Below are 12,682 nucleotides of genomic sequence, written 5' to 3'. Positions count from 1 at the left end.
GGGAAGCAACCATGACATTAGTCCCAAAGAGATCTAAATCCTATTAGTTTGTCTTAACTAGAATAGATCCATTGCACCAATTGTTGAATAGTGAGTCAACAATGGTGAAGTAAATTCCATTGGTTCAACAGGTTTATTCTAGTGGGGGTTGGCAACAGGATTCAGGCAAGAGTCTTATGTAGATTTTCATTTTTTTAAAATCTACATTACAGCAAATAACACAAATTATAACAGCAGTGCTGTCTGGCTACCCAACAGTCAGTTCTTTCTAAAGCATATACCCACCCTTCCTTCCTTCCTAGAGTTTATACTATGCCCTTTAGTGGCAGTCAGATGGGGGGAGGGTCTTTCACCAGCTGCTGGGCCTAGGCATGATGAAGCTGTGCCCGTTTCTTCTTTTTTTCCTCCAAGGCAACAGCAATGGCATACTGGACATTATTGGCATTATATAAGAACAACCCAATAACACTTATTATCTGGGTCTTACAAATATAAAATGTATTTAAAATTCAGTTTTATGATAACAATATCATAAAACAATTTGCAATTTGAAAGTTTCCAGTAGAGGAAAGAATAAAGCCAGATGACTAAAATTTTCACAACACAAATAGAGTTTGTTCCAGACTGGCAAACAAGTCAAGCCAGATTTCTCAGAAGATCAATGAAAACTAGCTAGCATGTAATTATCATGAAAAGGACAATGGAAAGGTCTCTTTAAGAAGTACTGCACAACTTGGTTCTAAATGTCACAAAGCCGCTTTTCCTTGTATCTTTCTGCCTCACTTCATCTTGTGGGGCAACCAATCATGTAGGAGGATCTCATTATTCTGAGAGGGGGAACTCTTTTTGGGCATCATGGTCCCAAGTGGCTAAGAACTTTAAAGGCTAAAACCAACCCTTAGAACTAGGCCTAGAAAAGGACCAAGAAAAGGACCAGGAGCTAATGCAACCAATAAATACCTCTGTAGTCATGAATTCTAGAATCATAGAGTTGGAAGAGACCTCAAGGGCCATCCAGTCCAACCCCCTGCCATACAGGAACACACAATCAAAACACGCCCAACATATGGACATCCAGCCTCTATTTAAAAACCTCCAAAGAAGGAGACTCCATCAACAGAACTGAACAGAACTTCTTCAAACCATTTCAAATGATCTTATAATACTTTTTTCTCTTTTTATCCTAATATATGACTGCCAATTAACTTAATAAATACAGCGAGTGAGAGAGAAAAGGAGCAAACACTCTAGAGCTGTCTCCCTCCACCTTATGCCTAGATATACAGAGAATATAGGTTAGGTTAGGTTAGGTTAGGTCAATCTGCTGTAGAACTTCTTGCATGGTCTTCCACCAAAATAAAGAACTTGGGGAATGAATACTCCAAAACCAACTGTGTATTATTTCATTTCAGGGATTTTTTGTTTTACAAAATTTTCTCCTCATATTCTATGTGATTTTTTGAATTTTTAATATTTCATTTTACATAATTAAAAAACTAATATGTACACATACCATTACAATATTTATCTTTTGTCTTATTGGTCTATACACATTATACATCTGTTTCAGCTATCTACTCTGCATTTTAAAATATTCAGAAAAATATTATTCACATCCAATTGCCTTGTTTGACTATACAGTTGTCCCTCTGGATTCACGGCCTTGGCACTTGGGGTTTTGCTAATTTGCGAGGCCAAGGCCGTGGCTCCTTCCCCCCATCTTCCCTTACCGGCATCTTCTCCCCGACACTGGGGACTTTAATTGAAGCCCAGGCGGCTGGGGTTTGTAACTGGCCCCAGCAGCCATCAGGACTCTTTCCCAGGAGCGCTTGGTGCCTGGAGTGCGCATGCCCCACCCTCTCTGCCATAGCCAATTGATGTTTCAAGCGCCCATTGACTGAGATGGAGGGGCGGGGCGTGTGCACACCGGGCCCCAAGCACTGCTGACAAAGAGATTCCTGATGGCTGCCCGGGCCGATTACAAGTCCTGGCAGTCCGGGCTCCAATTAAAGGCCCCAGCGCTGGGGGATGCCAGGGAGGAAATTTCACAAATAGTCAAGTCCCATTATCTCCAATGATGCCATTGGATACAATGGGACTTGAATATTTGCAAAATTTTGGATTCATGTGGAATGTATCACCCGCGAATCCGGAGGGACCACTGTAGTCATATCAGTAGATTACATTTAGAAATAATATTTATTACCTCTTTGCCTTCGTATGTAATCCATGATTTTGTGTTCACCTTCACCAGGAGCACTAGCATCTGATAAAATAACCTATAAATGAGGAACAAATAAAACATACACACATGAAAATTAAGCAAACACTTTTTTTTATTTATTTATGTCAAGGGCATCTGTTCCCCCCGATTAAGAATGGAACCACACCTTCTACTTTCATCTTTCACATAGATATACATCACTCTTAAAAAATATTCTGGCATCTTTCTTGCAACTACGAGACAGTCTAGGTGTTCAAGTCTCTTGTTCCAACTTTGTCTAGCAAGTCAGGGATGAAAACGCAGTTACCAGCTGATATTTCTATGATTCCCCCTATGGAGCAAGTAGCATGAAGGAATCCTGATATAAGCCTCATTTTTGAGATTATGTCACTAGGGCTTCATTGCTCAAAGGGAGCAAAATAGCAGAAACCTTTCAAATGAAAGCTTAATTTTCCCAAATCACCCTTTCATAAACAGATAAGTAAGTTCTGGCACCCAGCTTCCCTTACCCTCTACATAGAAATGGGTTTGTTGATGATGGGGTTTCAATTCTGGGATCTGAAAAGGAGAGAAATCCACATTCCACTGGGTTCAGGCAAGCCATGTTGAACTCTTAGGGATTTTAGCTTATGCTTGAAGGATGATGGAACTATTGCCATTCAGATGCCCTCCCCTGCTAGTAAAGGATTATAGGAGTTGCAGTGCAACAATTGGAAGCCTATACATTCATCCCTCCATATTTGCAGCTTTGATATTTGTGGCTTTGATTATTCACAGGATTTGATTAATATGTTCTCTCTAGCAATATCTAGATCCTCCAGTGCAACTCTATGGTCAACTTTAACTAAAAGTTGCACTGAGAGACCTAGAGATTCCTAGAGAGAATACTCTACTAGGCTTTTGTAGCTCCTCCAGTACAGTTCTATGGTCAGTGTCTGTCGGACGTTGACCCCAGAGTTGCACCGGAGGACCTAGAGATTCCTAGAGAGGTGTCCTCTCAGATAAAAACATGGTGTTTTTGTTATTTTCTGTTTTTCCATATTCAATGGGGTCTTGTGCCCCAAACGCTAGTGAATATAGAGGGACAAGTGTACATTCCCCATCACCCCATTTTACTTATTCAATTAGATGAAAGCCTTTGAAGCTCCTAAACAAGAGCTTAGTATTAATGTACAGCTACCTCAGCTTTTGGGAAAACTTGTCTTTTGAACTCACGTACACAAAAAAAGTATGCTGGAGAACTAGCATGAAGAATAGAAGTAGTTTAGTCATAATAAGACCAAAACTTACTGTCAAATTCTTCCATCCTGGATCATTGTTTAAACGATCAGCAACATAATAGCGAAGACATTTGGCAAGATTGTCCATAAATTCTGTTCCCTAAACAACAAAATGCAGGACATCATCATTATCATTATTATTGGTGGGCAGGCTATATATTTGAGTCATCTTATTATTTTTAATTCCAGGAGTCCAGAAATTGAAGCCAGCCATTGACAAAGCAATGGGGGGAAGTGAAGCAGGTGAACTACATAGAAAACAACCACCTGGGGAGAAGAGCCAGTTGTACTTAACTGTTATACTGCAAGTGGTTCTGAACTAGAAGCTTTCTCCTCCCTCAGTAACTTTTCCCTCCTTTCCGAGCTATACCTGCATACACAACCTTTTTTTTACCTGTCTCTTACTGTCACTGCTGGCAGTGTAGTTATGCAAGCAAAGAAACCCAACAGGATCTCTGTTTAGACTTGAGACTAAAATTCAAAACCAGCCTCCATCTTCCCTGTAATCTATGAAACAAACAATGGACTATACTGTCAAGAGTCACTTGTTCACAACCTTTATCCCCAAACTTGTAATATTGCTCTGACATTGGCAGGGAAATTTTTTAAGATGTCTAAAAATAGTATATAAACATTTTTACATGAAATAAGTGTAATAGAAATTCTGTCAATAACTTTGCCAGGTCATGCCCTACATGTAAAAGTAACAGGTAAAATATTTTTAAAATAAGTGTAATAATTACTGTATATACTCAACTATAAATTGACCTCATATCTAAGTTGAGGGCTGGTTTTGAGACCAAAATTATGGATTTTGCCATGACCCGTTGATAAGTCAAGGGTAAAATTTCAGTGTGTGTATGTGTGCAGGCGGCAAAGAGGGACTCTAACTGAGGCTTTTTGTTTCAGTGTTTCAACCTTCATTTCAGCCTTCACTCCCCAGACAGTGCCAGTGCTGTGGGCCAGAGAGAGTCTTGTTTGTTTAACAGTAATCAATCACCCAGGACTCTTTCTGTTTGGCTCAAGAGAGAAATAAACTGCTCTCCCCACAGCATGGGGAAATCTGAAAGAGTTGCTATCACATTATCATACTGACCCATAAATAAGTCAATCTGGGATTTTTGGCGTTAACTTTTGAGCATATTTTTTTTACTTATAGACAAGTATATACACTACTTGTCTGTGTAAATGGCAAGTGCTAACAAGTTATTTGTTTGGCTATGCATCAGAACTTGGGTGTGGAGGTAGACTTCAGTCTATCATGTGGTTTGGACTTCAACTCCCAGAAGCCTTAGCCAGTTTGATCAACAATTCTGGGAGATGAAGTCCAAGACACTGGGAGGACCAAAATTTGGGAATTAGCATCCCTAAGATGTGGCTAGACAGAAAAGAAAATTCATATATGTTTGACATGAATTCCTTATGAGAATATGCATAATGGCCTACAGGATGAACAGTCTATAAAAATAACATGCCTAGACTATGTAATGTCTATGAATAAGAGAATATTCCTAGGCTGTAGATGTCTATGTGATATGATTATCTTCCCCAAGGAGAGAATAATCAGATAAGCTAATCGTTTTACTTCATCAGTATATAAAAGAAATAAAGCCACATTGTTATTTTCTCTTTGCATATAAAATTCCGGAAAGTCCAAAACATAAAAGAGATTCTTAGGGGGAATGTTGATGTCAATCTGCTTACCTGACAATACTTCTGTTTACAACCTTGGAAGGCAGATATATATTGACAAACACAGCAAACTTTCAATTCCTAAACTGACAGGTGGGGTGAGAGATCCAGGCTGGGATCTTATGATACAGGATTGGTTCCATTAAGAAATTTGGGGGGGGGGGGTCTTAACATGAAAAATATCTATCTTTTATACATTTCAGTAGAGATTTTTTTTAATGTTATGATAGCCACAACACCTACCCCAAATGCTCATCTGCAAGATCCAAAGTGCAATTAGGACCTTAAGCTAACTTCTCTACTCTCTTTATCACTCTCTAGTTCTTCATTTTCCTCCTATTCCATGTGACATATTCACTCTAAGAGCACCTTCCTCTTCTCCATAAAATAAAAAAGTCACAGTAAAGTTAATCTTTGAATCAATGTTACAAGCTTCCACTGCAAGTTCTTTTCTAAAAAGTCATCTTCCAAAGGTCCTAGAAGTCTGCAAAGCTGTTTGTTTTATAGTTCTTCCTTTAAATGTGCAAACACTGTTCCTCCACTTTAGAACTTAAATACATAAGAATACTTACAGGGGTAATGCAGTTGCTATCAAACCTTTCTTTTACTTCTTCTGGGGGAAGAAATCCACCTTAAAAATAGCATAGCAGGATTAAAAACTATGTAGTTTGACAAAAAAATGATTATGGTATTAAAAAAGAGCCATAATATCCTGCTTTGTCCATAGCTCTCTTATGAGAATCACAATTTGTACCAATCAAAATGTTGCTATTATCACAGTCCTGTGCACGTTTACTGAAAATAGGATGGTATAGGATTACGACTGCAGAGTTTTAATTATGTAGTATAAGAATTGTACTACCTTTTACTTTATATATTTTATTCTGCTTCTGTTAGTCACAAGGACAGGCAAGGAACTATATAGGCCTAAAGCTAGAAATCATACTCAGCAACTTTTCTGATTTCATGATCACTACTTTCAAGCATGTTTTCACCACTGTGAGGGCTAGAAGCTGGCTTTTTTTTTTAATGCATGACTGAATTATGTACCCAATACCACACTGTGGAACTTTTCTATATTCCTAAGGAGTATCAGAATATACACAACCTGGAAAAATACAAATTTAATCTCATTCATACAAATTTAAGTACGTTTGGATCAGATGTTTTCTTCTCAAAGCTAGCCACTGCTATCTTCAATATTACTTTGTCCACATTTGCCTGAATATGTGTAGGGATAAAACTGGGGATGGAGACACGAGTTCATGTGTAAGTCCCACCCCCACCCCCATGTCCCCTGAGCACCCAAGAAGGTAGATTTTCATGTATCAAGCATGAAGGTCTGAAGTAGACTCTCTGTTCACATTCAGATAATATGGCTGGGTTCCCACTTAAAGGACTACTGTAACTTTCTGTTGAATGCACTACAGAATTTATTACAGAATAGTAAATTACTTCCAGCTGCTTGGATAATGTCAGAAGGCAGTGATTATGCACTACCCACATCATCCCCCAAGCTTTACATAAATGCCCCCAAAGGGCTAAGTATTTCACAAGACGCAACTGTGTAATTCATCTATAATTATAGTTAACAGGTAGGAAAACTATTTTATTACTGTTGCTTCTGTTTTAGATATATGTATAAAATGTGGTTGTGTTTAATTCAATAAAAATGATTTTTTAAAAAAAGGAAAGCTATACACCTTTCCTCAAGATCTCTTCTCTTAGTCTCTGTTTCTCTTCTGCACTTTCTACTCCTTCCTTTGATGCTCTGAATCTTCTGGATCTTTGCTGGTTCATTTTTGCACGGGGAGCCTAGAAGATCAGAATCAGTGTTAACAATGTAAAGGATGTCTGTTTGTTTTTTTAAAACTTAAACCTAGTTTTCATGCTAGTATTAAATCAGAGAAGAATGTATTACATCAGAGAATATGTCAGTTTATATCCCAAGCACACGCTATTGAGAATGTTTTAGCTGGAATCTCTTGAAGATAATAAAAAGAATGAAAGGAAAACTGATGTTGTTACTGACATTCTCTCCTGCAATACCATCTTCAAGAAACTATGCATCAATTTTATATGATTCCACAATAATTCATCTGTCTTTTAACCTTTTGTTGCCCAGACTAGTGCAATCGCAAGATAAAACAATAAAAATGAAGTGTTATACCAAACTATGGCTTTCTCAAATATTTTGAACTTCGGAAACCAGAAAAATCTAATCAGTAACATGTAGAGCTCAATATCTACACCAAATGCTGCTTTCCCTTGGAAGTCCCCAATAACCCCCTTTTCACAAAAGCTTTTGTTGACAGTTGCAACCTCTACACAGTTAACACACCGATAACAAACATTTCCATACTAACCACTCCATCAATTGCCATGTAGAGAAGTCGTCTTGGCCTCACAATGTTGAAAAGCCTATCAATATACTCAAAAATGGCCACCATCATTTCATCTTCATTTTTTGGTGCTGGCCTGCAATGTAAGACATTGTGTAAATACTTCAAATACCTAAGACAGACACGCTGCATATTTAAGTGTGAAACATACTCACTTGTCCTCAGGATGTGTACAAGGATGGATGATACCATTCATATCCAAATACAAGTTATCAAACTCCACTTCATTAGGGTTCGGCTTGCTGGTGTCAACCGGAATTTTGACACCGTTGCATTCTTTTGGCTGCACAGAAGGAATGACAGGTGGTTTTTAGAGACTGGCATTGCAGTCCATTCCAAAACAAAGCTTAAAAACAATATTCATGGAAAACAGAAAGAAATGTGAAAGGGGGGGGGGGGGAGGAAATAGGGAAGGCAGACTAAGATTTACGATCCAAAGCAAAGATCTTGCCACTTTTCCCCAGGAATCTTTTCTTGCTTATTCTAGTTCCAGAACTATAGTAGATTTTGCACTACACCTATGAAAGCTAGAAACCTGTCATTTTTTATTGTTACAATTAAATAGTTAGAAACACAGAATCACAGTCCAAGCCTCTGCCAGTGGAGGAATCCACAGCTAAAGCATCCCTAAAATGTGGCAAAGATAATAATCTACTGTATACACTTGACTAAAAGTTGATATCATGTATTTGTTGAGGGCAGGTTTTGGAACAAAATTATGCATTTTGATGTGACACGTGGATACACAGAGGGTAAAACCTAGGGGCATGTAACAAAGGATCTAGAAGAAAAAGCAAAGGAAAGCTATGATGAAGAATTTACAAAATTCCAGCAGGCATAACTGTTTGCTCTTAGACTGGATTGAGGAGGCAGCAGAGGAGGGTCAGTGCTTCCAGGGCAGACTGAACTCCTGCCGTTCACCAGGGAATTGTTCTTTTTTAAAATAAGAGTTAAAGTACAGTATTACAGGATTTTGGGGTCAATTTTTGATTAAAAGTTCTAAACTTATACATGAGTATATACAGTAATAGATCAAGTTAGAAATATAGGATCATAGAATCACAGAGTTAGAAGAGACCACGAGGGCCATCTAGTCCAACACCCTGCCATACAGGAACAGAGAGTAAAAGCACCCCCAACAGATGGCCATCGAGTCTCTGTTTAAAAACCTACAAAGAAGGAGACTCCACCACTCTCTGAGTCAAAAAGCTCTTATTGTCAGGAGGTCCTTCTTAATGATGAATCTTTTTTCCTGTAGCTTCCATCCAGTGTTCTGGGTCCCAATCTCTGCAGCAGGAAACAAGCTTGTTCCCTCCTCAATATGACGTCCCTTTAAATACTTAAACAGGGCTATCATATCACCTCTTATCCTTCTCTTCTCCAGGCTAAACCTACCCAGCTCCCTAGGTCTCTCCTCATAGAGCATGGTTTCCAGACTTTTCACTTCCTTTGGACACACTCCAGCAGTTTATTAACATCCTTTTTGATTGTGGTGCTCAGAACTGGACACAGTATTCCAGGTGAGGCCTGATCAAAGCAGAATAGAGTGGCACTGTTCTTCTCCTGATGCAGCCTAAAACTGCATTGGCTTTTTTAGTTGCCGCATCACACTGTTGACTCATGTTCAACTTGTAGTTTACTAGGACTCCTAGATCAGTATGGCAAACCTATGCTACGCGGCATGCGGAAGTGGCACTTGACACATTTTTCTCGGGCATGGGGCAAGGGAGAAGGCGGAAGTTCCTCCTCTTCCCTGACTTTTCCTGGCCCCCAGCTGTCTCTCAGAGACCACTGGAAGCCAGAAAAGGGCGCTCCGGAGAAGGAGCCAGAACAGCATGCCTCTGGCTCCTCCTCGCAGCCTTCTCCCGGCCTCCAGCTGCCTCTTCAAGAGAGCTAGAGGCCGGGAAAAGGGCGGGGAGTGGAGGAACGACGGGCGCGTGCCAGTGGCTCCTCCCCAGGAACCTTTGCCGGCCCTTTGGGGCAAAGAAAGGTCCAGGAAGAGGAGAACTGGGGCCGTGCCCATGGCACCGCCCCCTCATGGGCCTTTGCTGACCCCCAGCTGTATTTTATAGGGCCACACATAAAACCAACATATATGAACTACTGACAATATAAAGAAGATGGTTTTATATTGCTTCTATCTGCACAGAGAAAAGTACGGTAACCTTGCATACACCCAGCAGCATTCTCTACTTGCCCTTCTTCTCCCCACTTCAATTGTCACTGAAAACCCCTGTGTGTGCATGCACACACAGACTGTACTTTCCTAAATTCTCTCTTATGGCAGGGGCATGGATGCAATGTAAAATTTCCAGAAAGTTTGATGGCATGGGGAGGCAAGCTATTCCCCCAAACAGATCCCCCACATAAGGCAAGGGTCTACTGTACAATGTCATGGACAATTCTGACTTTGTCATTCAATTAATATCTTAAACTTCAGGATCTTGTCTAGTTCATTCATAGCTGCACTTCCAAGTCCTAGTCTTCTTCTGATTTCTTGACTGCAGTCCCCATTTTGTTTAATAACTGAGCCAAGGTATAAGGAAGCTTTCACTATCTCAGTATCTTCATAAAGTGTCTTCATAAATTTCTTTATAAAATAACATTGTGTAAACTGTAAACCCAGTTTACAGTAAACTTAACTAAACTCAGAGAAGGCTAAATGTCCATATAGATAAACACTCCAACTGTGATAATAATACCTAAGAATTTGGTATGTTGAGAAGTAGCTGGTTTGTATGTTGTATTTTCTGGTGTTTCTGTTTACTTTTAGTGTTACAAATGTGTAGAAAGTATCTTAATCAGGTTTAGTATTCCCTCCTGGTATTCTTCAGCAGGGCCTGTAAAGTGGTGCTCAAACATTACCTCTTATTGTCCTGTATATAGTCCAACTATTTCCTTATAGTAATAGTGTCGGATTTGTTAACCTCTCTAATTATGACTTCAGTATTATTTCTAAAGCTCTGAATGGTATCACATTTCCACACTGAATTACTCTCTAACCTCACTGCTTACTATGTGTACCACACACACCTGAAATGCTTGATAACACTTCATGTATTCGATGAAGTGGGCTACAGGGCATGAAAGCTCATGCTGTATTAAATTTGCGAGCTTTTAAGGTGCCACAGAACTCTTTGTTGTTTAAGAAGCAAGAGAGAGGTATCAGTCCCTGCAGTCAAGCTCTACTATATCAGATCAGAAAATTGGAAGACTTCCCAAACCAGGAGGAATTACTCTTGAAAAACAGTTTGTATGATGCAGAGAACTATAATTGAGGTGAAGACAAACAACAGTAACTTTATAGCTGAGTGAAGGATCAGAACATTAAACTGAATGACAAACCACCAGCTCTTTTGTAAGTCTTTTGTTTTTTCAAGGACTGCGATTCTTTATGTATTTATTGGAGAAATCACTACAGAGAAGACTGGAACTTACTCCCACATAGAAAGATGTAATACTATTGCAACCAACAATGCCCTACTGAGTGATGTATCAGTCAGGAAGAAGTTCTCACTGTCTTGGAATACAGTAAAGTAATAGGTATTTCTACAACATATTTAAGCCTTGAACATACCTCACATACATAAACATGCTGCACTTATAACCATCCTGGTAAGATATGCAAGTTTCTGAATTATATAGAGGGTGGATAATAATGATGGGAGTCAGCAGCTTGCCAAGAAGGCCTGTTGCTGAAAAAAGCAGCTTCATGGCTGAAAATTCACTTTCTTCAAATGGTGACCAATGGTAAGAAACTGTGGGAGCTGCAATCTAACCACATCTAGAGGCTGAAAAGTTTCCCATCCCTGCTAAAAAGGGTTGTTAAATGGAAACTGGCTCTTAGTTCTCACTCTGAACCAATGCGGATTACAGTTGTTATTTACATAATATCATCGGTGCACTTATACTTGTATCTTTTCTAATTAACAAACGAAGTCCCAAAATTAAAAAGATCATATATCCGTCAAAAGCATACATGCTTAAGGATGGTTTAGGGTTGCTGAGCTAATGGAAGGAAAGTATTTTGTATGTTCAAAAAAATATGTTTCTTGAGAAATGAAGTTGAGGACTTCATCCCCTTCCCCACCACTACTCCCTTCTCCTTTTGTGTGGTGTCTTTTTAGATTGTAAGCCTGAGGGCAGGGAACCGTCTAATTAAAAAGACTGTATGTACAGCACTGTGTAAATTTACAGCGCTTTATAAATAAAGGTTAATAATAATAATAATAATAATAATAATAATAATAATAATAATTGGTTCTAAACAAATGCATAAAGGATTCCTACGTTTAACATAAAGTTACATTTTTAAAAAAATTAATTAACAGTGCACTCCTAGGCCTATCTACTCAGAGGTAGGAAGCTTTGTGTTCAATGGGGGCTTACTCCTGGGTAGGTGGTTGTAAAATGCATTGCAACTAGAAAAAGTGTTCTACTGAAAGGGGACATTTATCCTCACCTCATTCTCCTTCTCTTTGACGCACTTTACCCTCCCTCTCCTAGCTCCCAATGCAGGTGAAATGCAAAGGATATTAGATACAAAAAGACACATTCCTTTAACAGACACTTGAGCTGTTCTTGAATTCACGGTTGAGAATGATTAGTTTAACACTTCATAGCAAAGCCATTTGACACTGAGAAAGGGGATGGAGGGAGAAAGAGTAGTACAGAAATCAGTAGGTTACTCTATAATGTCTGAGACCCAAGGTGTGAAGTCAATTACAACTTCACCTGTAGTGAACTTGTTTCTTTTAAAACAGTCAAGCAGAATGGTGATTGCATATTTAGTCTCAAAGATTGGCTTCTACAAACAGATTTACAGCCACTATGCACTCAATAGTTATATCTGCTACATACCACTTGAAGTGTCATGGTTCTGTCTAAAGGAATCCTGAGATTTTGGGGTTGCTGAGGGACTTTGGATTTCCCACTAGATAACTCTAGTCTGCTCTTCTGTACTACAGTTTCTATGGCAGGATACAGACTGCCCCAAAAGGGTGGTCTGCCCGTGCCTTGTTTTGCTGCATGAGGGAGCCGCAGCAGACAAACCGCACGGCTCCCTTGCCCAGCAAAAAGAACCC

At 39.3% G+C, this 12,682-nt stretch overlaps 2 protein-coding genes across 2 annotated transcripts in view; one reads left to right on the top strand and one right to left on the bottom strand.

The window, feature by feature from the left end:
- The window catches only part of LOC149316829 (thrombomodulin-like), a 902,913-nt gene that overhangs the window by 747,835 nt on the left and 142,396 nt on the right, over positions 1-12,682 (top strand). The gene's annotated exons all lie outside the window — the stretch shown is intronic.
- XRN2 (5'-3' exoribonuclease 2) overlaps positions 1-12,682 on the bottom strand; it is a 98,219-nt gene that overhangs the window by 75,264 nt on the left and 10,273 nt on the right. Inside the window, exons 2-7 of the mRNA XM_089516363.1 lie at positions 7,754-7,881; positions 7,563-7,674; positions 6,900-7,011; positions 5,769-5,827; positions 3,515-3,604; positions 2,207-2,279 (exon numbers count right to left, since the gene is read on the bottom strand). Coding sequence (XP_089372489.1) covers positions 2,207-2,279; positions 3,515-3,604; positions 5,769-5,827; positions 6,900-7,011; positions 7,563-7,674; positions 7,754-7,881 — 574 coding nt within the window. The remainder of the gene's footprint in view (positions 1-2,206; positions 2,280-3,514; positions 3,605-5,768; positions 5,828-6,899; positions 7,012-7,562; positions 7,675-7,753; positions 7,882-12,682) is intronic.

The sequence above is a fragment of the Sceloporus occidentalis genome, unplaced genomic scaffold, assembly GCF_023333645.1.
Source record: "Sceloporus occidentalis isolate IW3139 unplaced genomic scaffold, rSceOcc1.0.p SCAF_3, whole genome shotgun sequence".
In the NCBI taxonomy this organism is placed as follows: domain Eukaryota; kingdom Metazoa; phylum Chordata; class Lepidosauria; order Squamata; family Phrynosomatidae; genus Sceloporus; species Sceloporus occidentalis.
The sequence above is the reverse complement of the archived record's forward strand: the minus strand, read 5'-3'. Positions and strand labels throughout refer to the sequence as shown.